Source organism: Triticum aestivum, chromosome 2B (genome assembly GCF_018294505.1).
Source record: "Triticum aestivum cultivar Chinese Spring chromosome 2B, IWGSC CS RefSeq v2.1, whole genome shotgun sequence".
NCBI classification, from domain to species: domain Eukaryota; kingdom Viridiplantae; phylum Streptophyta; class Magnoliopsida; order Poales; family Poaceae; genus Triticum; species Triticum aestivum.
The window spans coordinates 707,038,252-707,047,147 of record NC_057798.1 but is presented as its reverse complement, the minus strand read 5'-3'; the positions used below and the strand labels follow the sequence as shown (position 1 = coordinate 707,047,147).

The 8,896-nt window shown below is 45.8% G+C and overlaps 1 protein-coding gene across 5 annotated transcripts; it reads left to right on the top strand.

Moving 5' to 3' along the window:
• Positions 1–227: 227 nt before the first annotated feature.
• Positions 228–4,287, top strand: LOC123046859 (uncharacterized). 5 transcript variants are annotated; one of them, XR_006422649.1, is made up of 5 exons: positions 228–835; positions 951–1,422; positions 2,495–2,599; positions 2,682–2,795; positions 4,126–4,287. XR_006422649.1 is itself a non-coding variant. In XM_044470294.1 (4 exons), exons 2-4 carry the CDS (start codon positions 1,225–1,227, stop codon positions 2,776–2,778), a joined length of 387 nt encoding a protein of 128 aa, XP_044326229.1. In that variant the 5' UTR covers positions 228–835; positions 958–1,224; the 3' UTR covers positions 2,779–4,287. The 5 variants fall into 5 exon arrangements, 2 of the variants coding, with proteins under 2 accessions (XP_044326229.1, XP_044326228.1); XR_006422648.1 differs by having other exon boundaries at positions 229–835; positions 3,612–4,287; XM_044470294.1 differs by having other exon boundaries at positions 958–1,422; positions 2,508–2,599; positions 2,682–4,287.
• The last annotated feature ends 4,609 nt before the right edge of the window (positions 4,288–8,896 follow it).

Sequence of the window (8,896 nt, the reverse complement as noted above, 5' to 3'; positions counted from 1 at the left end):
CAGCGCCAGGCACCTCCGCCACCCGCTGATCGCCGCGCTCATCGACGACGACGCCGGCGATGGCGACATGAGGAATAGCAAGGAGCCGGTGGCCGTGAGGTGCGAGGTCGTGCTGTTCGACCACCTGCTCTGGATGCTTGACAACGCCGTTGACCTCCGCGCGGGCGCCGGCGGCGAGGACGACGCCGTCAGGGAGCTGGCCCAGCTCTACGCCACGTGCTAGCCCAGTTACAGGTGATCGAGTCGCCGGTTGATATATACGTCAGGGAGTAGTACGATCAACCCTGCATGAACCATGCGTGTTGGTGATACTCCTCTAAGGATTCGATTGATTCTTTTTGTGTGTTCTTGCGCGAGATCTAAGATTCTTGGGCGCCAAGTGGAAGATATATACTTTGGGTTCGTTCGTATAGGCAGAGCTGCTTGATAGCTAATGGTTCTGTATTTGTTCTAGCGTCAATGCTCTTTTTAACTCTAGGGACAACTTACTCGGCTTGATTCATAGTCAATCTTACTAGCTACTCAGAGTACTAGAGCAGCATGCACGTCAAAAAATACGAGCAAGGTCTTGGGGGTTGGGACACAGTTAACAGTGACCAAGCAAAGGCCGGTCCATATATTTGCTGAGTCGTATGCTAGTATCAATGTTGCAGTACCAGTGATAACCTGAGAGTTGTTGCAAATTTCTTTCATTCGGCTTCATTTGTTTATGCTGCTTGAGGTTCCCTTTTGCGGTGCAGGCAACAGCAGAGGACGAATTCGGAATTCGCTTGTGGGATCTCAGAATGCTTAAGCATCCACTACTGCATGTCTGCACCGATCTGTTCCTAGATAGGTAAGACGGTACAAACTATTGCTGGATCAATTAAATGCACGGCCTTATGCGTGCGTCTTGACTGATGGCATCACGAGGGTACACCGGGCACAGAGATTAACTAGTTCTTGATCAGTGCTCAGGTCGATCAGTGTGGTCAACCGGAAGCAGCCGCACGACGGCGATGTCGTCCGGATCGTGAGCACCAGGAGCAGACCGCAGCTCGCCGCCACATTCCAGTGCTACAAGGAACAACATGGCAGTGACATAGAAGATGTTTATTAATTATCACCTCTTTTTGTGTCTAACTAATAGTAGCAATATACAGTATATCTGTCAAGTATCCGATTCACGGACCAACTGGTGAACTGAAGCGCTTGTTCTTGTTGCTGCTGCTGTTGTTGCAGGACATGAAGCAGTACAGCAGCAGCCAGTTTGCAAGGATGCTCAAGATTGCTGTCTGGTGCCTCACATCTCCTGAAAAGCACTTTTCAGAGGTACGCCACGACACGCAGATCAACCTCACCCTGCGCACCCGCTGGTGGCTGCACTGCATCACGCGCAGCCGCGAGTGCGACGCCAGGCTCGTCGTGTCCATGGGGGAACAGGTGAGGCCATCGGGTTCTGCCGTCGTCGTCGGCATATCGCATATTTTTTTTAATTTCCTGGTGTTGTTCTGTTGGCTCGTCTCAGTAGGATTCAGTTTGGTGAGGGTTGACATGATTGGTGATGCCGTATTATTGTGTCTGTTTGACTTGAGTTGCTGTACAGTTACGGTCGCTTGTTGTGTCAGGGTGTCTGACTGCAATCTTTGGCTTGCCTCATGCTAAATTCTAGATACTGGGTAGGATGATACTTCGTGGAGAAACAGTTGTATACAAATTCTATCATTGTGTTGTATAGTAGGTATCTGATTCAGTCGCAAATTATGAAAAGGGATACAGTCCATGCTTTATCGTAACACATGGATATCTCACTTGGTATCTTGTGCTAGTGCTGCTCCCTGTGATAGAGTAGAATGATACTTCGTGGCATACATTCTCTGTCTCTATTCAAGAACGATCCGCATTTGGCTGATTTGTGCTTAACCAGATTGAATGTATCACCAAATAATCGTGTAATGAGTAGGTTTGCTAGGAGAAGTACCATTACCATTTTATGGAGTCCCTCGGTTCATAGGCTTAGCAGCTCTGTTCCAATGTGTGCTTCCTTTTATGTTGAAGTGTACGTTTCCCCTTGCACGAACAGTAAGACCACATAGAAGCGCAGAAGGATCTGTTTTAGCAAAAGACACCGTCAAGTCAGTCCTCAAGTAGTCTTTTACGGCTACATAACTTTTACTCCATGTCTTGGTTCATATGCCATAGAAAACTGCGGCTCTGCGTTTAATTTATTTCTTATACATCTCTATAAATTAGTAATAGCAGTTTGGATTGCTCTGTCTTCACAGTGCTCGAATGGATTAGATTTACAACTCAATGGTGAACACTAATCTAGTGAACGAAATGATGGAACAAAAACATGTCCCCTTTTTCTTCAGATGACATACTGAAGTAAAACCCAACTGAAGTTGAATTGTTCATGTCGAGGGATTAAACACAGCACGCGCAGTTTTCTACTCCGTTTAATATACTTGTGCATCGTGTGCTTATACTACCATTTGCTTGGTTCTTAACATAGGTGAAGTGTCCAGCTATGCTTCTCACTGACTAGTCACACTGGCAAGTCGAACGCGCATGGAGAGACGACCCTCGTTACCACTCTGTACGCTGATCTTGATTTGCGGTATGGCTAATGTTTCCCCTCCCTTCTCTTAGTTCATCCTTGGACCTTGTGTTTGTGTGATGGTTTTTCGAATCTCTTGCAGACTGGGGTGTGCAGTACGTCCGCAGGTGCCACGGATCTGGAGCCTGATGTTGCTGCTGAAGAGCAGAGCGATTAGGCTCCCCCAAAATGACATCTAGAGGGCTTTACTCATCAGGTGAGTTGATGTTTGCCCGAGCGCTTTGACTAGCAATGCTTTTTTTTCTGAGAGAGAGAGGTGATATTGATGCTGTGGTTGCTGTTTCGTGCTTTGTGAGATGGTAGTTGGTAGTGGGATAGGCTGTTGTCCTTGTTGGGTAGAATGTTTGCCTTGCCCTGATCTGATCTGTGTGTTGTGCCTGTGTTTCGGTGCTGGTAAGATGCCAGAATCCAGCAACAGATGTGAGGCTTGCCACTGAATAATTTTGTTGACCAACTTTTTTATAAACAGAACACATGGAAGAAAAGGCCTATGCAGTATTGCTTAGTCTATACTTATACTGTATAGATTTTACAACCTGATATGATCAGCGGAGAATAAAACAGTGCAAGTGCCTGCCAGTAGCACCATGATCAACTTTGCATACTAGTAGCTGCTATACACATACATATTTCACCGTGAGTAGTTATTCTAGGCATAGAAGCTGAACACATCTTCAACAGTTATTCTAAACACATATTTTGATGTGTAACCTGTTAATGAAGTATTGGTTGATTGTGATTCCAAGCATAGATCTCTTGGCGTTACTACTTGTTACTGCAAGCATGTTGTGTTGACATACTGCATTTCGATCTGAATATGTTGGCAAGAGTGTCTAAATTAATTTAGTATATATGCACGTTTCATCTTAGTCTCTTAGTATGGTTGGATGTGTGCTTCAGGGGGATAAACTGCTATCTATGCTCCTTATTGGCTCTGAAGTTTTATGTCTGTCCAGTGTGTAAGGAGCTCTAATTTCTCTTTCTAGCGCCTAAATTATGCCATGTGTACTAGGGGGAGCTAGATGTATGATGTACGACAACGGGAATGGGACCTGGTGAGGAAAGGAACCTACTGGGTCAACCAGATCGAGTCCCTTCTCTACATGTTGGTTTTGCTCCCTTGCACAGCAGTAAATGCCTCTACAAACATGATACTATATACATGCATGTCATAGTCAGCAGTTAGCGTTGGCAATGAAGTGAACCATGAGATTACATTTTGCTTTGTCTTGTTGATAATGCCATATGTCTTGCAATCAGACTTCATTTCTGTTTGTTATGGTAATATTTTCATAGTGCTATAGAACATCTAGTAACAAGAATATGAAATTGTAAATAGCAAAAAATTCTTGTCTTGTGCGGTCTAAGTCCAAGGAAATAAAAAAAATTCTCTTATACAATTTCATCTACATCGAATTTATATATCATAGTGCCTTTTATTTCTTTAGTTTGATTGTTTCCCTTGTATTCAATATGCTTCTAATGGCTGATCCTTACATTTTTGATGTGGCATCTTTTTTTCATAGGTGTTGTGTGTTTTGTATAGGAACACAATTTTTGTATTCTGTTTTGTTGTATTTATGATTTGATAGTTTTGTATAGGAACATGTGATACTATTTTGTAGGGCTTTATGGCCTGTGATGTAAACATATTTAGTGATGAATTATGAAATTATTTGCAAAATTTATTGAAAAGGAGAATCATTTGTATGAATATGGGCGGCATATATGTGAATGGGCTGAAAAGTGTACTGGATCAACTCCAAGATTGAATTATTATTTTACTGTATAAAAAGGCTGAATGTACACCAGAAAATGGGCTGTACAAAATGGTACCCAAATTCTTGAAAGGCCAAACGTGCATAGAAGTTGATGGGCTAAACACTAGGGCTTGGCCCATGTAGCTAACAAAAATTAACAGAAATAAATATACTAAATGGGTTGAATTGTTGGGCTTGGCCCAGGTAAAACACCTAATCGGACGTACCTAATTGGACTAGGCTGAATCTTGTCAGTGACCTTTTCAACTGGTCGCAATTTTGCCACGTCGGATCCGACGTGGCCTGGGTAGACTGCCAGTGACCAAAACAAAAGGTCATGGGTTCAACGACCTTTTGTTTTGGTCTTAAACGTCTACGACCTTCTCACAGAGAAGGTCGTTAATTTCAGTTTACGATCGCCAGCTTTTGAGCTTTTGACCTTCTGTTTTTTGTCACAAAAAGGTCGCAAATGAAAAATAATGACCTTTCAGTGACCAATAGTCAAGGTCACAAGTTGACATATTTCTTGTAGTGTTATAACTTTCAGTTTATCAACTGACTTGCTTGAGGACAAGCAAAGCTTTAAGCTTGGGGGAGTTGATACGTCTCCAACGTATCTACTTTTCCAAACATTTTTGCCCTTGTTTTGGACTCTAACTTGCATGATTTGAATGAAACTAACCCGGACTGACGCTGTTTTCAGCAGAACTGCCATGATGTTATTTTATGTGTAGCAAACAAAAGTTCTAGGAATATCCTGAAAATCCACGAAGGCACTTTTTGGAAAATATAAAAAATACTGGCGAAAGAATCAAGACCAGGGGGCCCACACCCTGTGCACGATGGTGGGGGGCGCGCCCCCTCCCCCTGGGCGCGCCCCCTTGTCTCGTGGGCCCCCTGGACCTCCACCGACCTCAATTCCAACTCCATATATTCACGTTCGGGAAGAAAAAAATCAGAGAGAAAGTTTCATCGCGTTTTACGATACGGAGCCACCGCCAAGCCCCAATCTCTCTCGGGAGGGCTGATCTGGAGTCCGTTTGGGGCTCCGGAGAGGGGGATTCGTCGCCGTCGTCATCATCAACCATCCTCCATCACCAATTTCATGATGCTCACCGTTGTGCGTGAGTAATTCCATCGTAGGCTTGCTGGACGGTGATGGGTTGGATGAGATTTACCATGTAATCAAGTTAGTTTTGTTAGGGTTTGATCCCTAGTATCCACTATGTTATGACATTGATGTTGCTATGACTTTGCTATGCTTAATGCTTGTCACTAGGGCCCGAGTGCCATGATTTCATATCTGAACCTATTATGTTTTCATGAATATATGTGTGTTCTTGATCCTATCTTGCAAGTCTATAGTCACCTATTATGTGTTCTGATCCGACAACCCCGAAGTGACAATAATCGGGATACTTCTCGGTGATGACCGTAGTTTGAGGAGTTCATGTATTCACTATGTGCTAATGCTTTGTTCCGGTTCTCTATTAAAAGGAGGCCTTAATATCCCTTAGTTTCCGCTAGGACCCCGCTTCCACAGGAGGGTAGGACAAAAGATGTCATGCAAGTTCTTTTCCATAAGCACGTATGACTATTTACGGAATACATGCCTACATTACATGAGGAATCGCATCCGACATAATTATCCATTACTGATCCATTGCCTACGAGTTTTTCACATATTGTTCGTCGCTTATTTACTTTTCCGTTGCTATTGTTACAATCACTACAAAACCCAAAAACAATACTTTTTCTACTGTTACCTTTTTCATCATATTACTTTGCTACTAAATACTTTGCTGCAGATACTAAGTTATCCAGATGTGGTTGAATTGACAACTCAACTGCTAATACTCAAGAATATTCTTTGGCTCCCCTTGTGTCGAATCAATAAATTTGGGTTGAATACTTTACCCTAGAAAGCTGTTGCGATCCCCTACACTTGTGGGTTATCAAACAACATCATGACAGTTCTACTAAAAACAGCATCAGTCCGGGTTAGTTTCATTCAAATCATGCAAGGTAGAGTCCAAAACAAGGGCAAAAGTGTTTGAAAAAGTAGATACGTTGGAGACGTACCAACCGCTTCGCTGGCCCAGGAGCGTGTCGAGGCGGGGCAAAGCGGCGGTAAAATGGAGGGGACACGTCAGGAGCGCATTAAATGCACTTTGTCCCGTAACGGCAAGGGATAGGCTTAATCACAGTACCCCGATGCCACCTCCTGTGTGCCACTGTGGCGATCCCCTTGCATATAAAAGGAGGCCCGAGGCATACATGAGAGGGATTCGAACTTTTGGACAAGTTACACCCATTGTTGCTAGTTTAAGAACCTCAAGAACACAAATACACACATCCAAGCAGGACTAGGGTGTTACGCATCCCTGGGCCCGAAACTGGGTAAACGATCCGCATGCTTGTACTGACTGCTGATCCTGCTCTCCTCACCACCCAGCTCCCCGCAACCGTAGTAGGGATTCTTGTGATCCCATAGGTGTCGTTTCCCACCGACATCTTTCGCGCGCCAGGTAGGGGGCGTAGTAGTGAGCATCTGGTTTTGCAGCCAGTAGCACAACTCTTCATTGCCATGGTTTTCGAGGAAGGAGGCGACCAGGCGAGCAGCCCCGTCGGCGGATGCGGCGAGCGTTCGCGCGACGACAAAAAAAGCTAAGTCATGCGGAAACTTCGAATAATTCCTTCTTATATAAGGTTATCTTCCTCGGAGATCTTTCCTCTATATGGGAAACCTGCACGCAGTGGGGCCCTTCCGTTACCGACAACGCTCTTGGTCTATTTCGAGTCTGCTCAACAGATCGAGCGGCTGCGTCAAGAGCGGCAGGGTGGCCTTCCGCTATCGGTAACGCTCTCGCTTTGCCTCGAGTCCGCTCGGCAGTTCGAGCGGCCACGCTGAGAACGTCAAGGTGGTTTGCACAGCAGCAAGCACGCCCTTCCGGCCGCTAAAGGATCCGTCCTTTGAAGCGCAGCGGTTTGGGTTTACGCGCCGGCAAGCCTACCCAGTGAGCATAGGGTGGACATACAGAGAAAGATTAAACAGGGAAATAGCATGCATCATATTAAAAGTACTGCAGAGTTATATTACACCAATTGTTGTTGTGGTTCTAACTAAAGATGTGAATTATCTTGGTCATGAACCTGCAGCGGCAACAAGAAACGGGACGCCTAGTCCCGACGCTGGCCCTCCAACCTCTGGATTCCGCCGACGCGGCTGATGATGGGTTCGATGCGCTCCTTGACCCCCGAGAGGTCTGCATCGCTCGACAAGCTATCCAGCGCGGCGTCGAAGTCGAGGTTGGGGTTCCAAAATGCCAGCTTGGTGAGAACATTGGTCATGGCGCCCTGGCAAATCATCCGGGACTCGTTGGCCAAGAAGCTCGCCCGGTTGGATTCGAGCCGTTCCAGGGCACCAAGAACGCCCTCGAAGAACAAGGTCAGCTCGGCATGGGGGCTCGTGCCCAGCTTCGGGGCATACCTCACCTCCGGCATCTTCATGTCGGCCAGCTGCTTGGTGATCCTGTTGGCGACGTCGGCGAGGCGGCCGATCCAGATGTTCTCGCCCTTCACATAATCGGCGTGATTGGTGATATGTCTCCAACGTATCTATAATTTATGAAGCATTCATGCTATATTGTTATGTGTTTTGGATGTTTATGGGCTTTATTATACACTTTTATATTATTTTTGGGACTAACCTATTAACCGGAGGCCCAGCCCATATTGCTGTTTTCTTGCCTATTTCAGTGCTTCAAAGAAAAGGAATATCAAACGGAGTCCAAACGGAATGAAACCTTTGGGAGCGTTATTTTTGGAATGGAAGCGATCCAGGAGACTTGGAGTTGAAGTCAAGGAAGCTTCGAGGTGGCCACGAGGGTGGGGGGCGCCCCCCTACTGGGCGCGCCCCCCTATCTTGTGGGCCCTCGAGGCTCCCCCGACCGACTTCTTTCGCCTATATATTCCCATATACCCTAAAAACATCGAAGCGAACAATAGATCGGGAGTTCCGCCGCTGCAAGCCTCTCTAGCCACCAAAAACCTCTCAGGAGCCCGTTCCGGCACCCTTCCGGAGGGGGGATCCCTCACCGGTGGCCATCTTCATCATCCCGGCGCTCTCCATGATGAGGAGGGAGTAGTTCACCCTCGGGGCTGAGGGTATGTACCAGTAGCTATGTGTTTGACTCTCTTTCTCGTGTTCTCTCTATGGAACGATCTAGATGTATCGTGATCTTTGCTATTATAGATGGATCTTATGATGTTTCTCCCCCTCTACTCTCTTGTGATGGATTGAGTTTTCCCTTTGAAGTTATCTTGTCGGATTGAGTCTTTAAGGATTTGAGAACACTTGATGTATGTCTTGTCGTGCTTATCTGTGGTGACAATGGGATATCACATGATCCACTTGATGTATGTTTTGGTGATCAACTTGCGGGTTCCCCCCATGAACCTATGCATAGGGGTTGGCACACGTTTTCGTCTTGACTCTCCGATAGGAACTTTGGGGCACTCTTTGAAGTACTTTGTG

Coding starts and splice junctions, on each gene's coding strand:
- LOC123046859 (XM_044470294.1), top strand. CDS start 1,225: ATGAAGCAGTACAGCAGCAGCCAGTTTGCAAGGATGCTCAAGATTGCT. Junction 1,423..2,507: donor TCGTGTCCATGGGGGAACAG/GTGAGGCCATCG, acceptor TGAAGTGTCCAG/CTATGCTTCTCACTGACTAG. Junction 2,600..2,681: donor TACGCTGATCTTGATTTGCG/GTATGGCTAATG, acceptor AATCTCTTGCAG/ACTGGGGTGTGCAGTACGTC.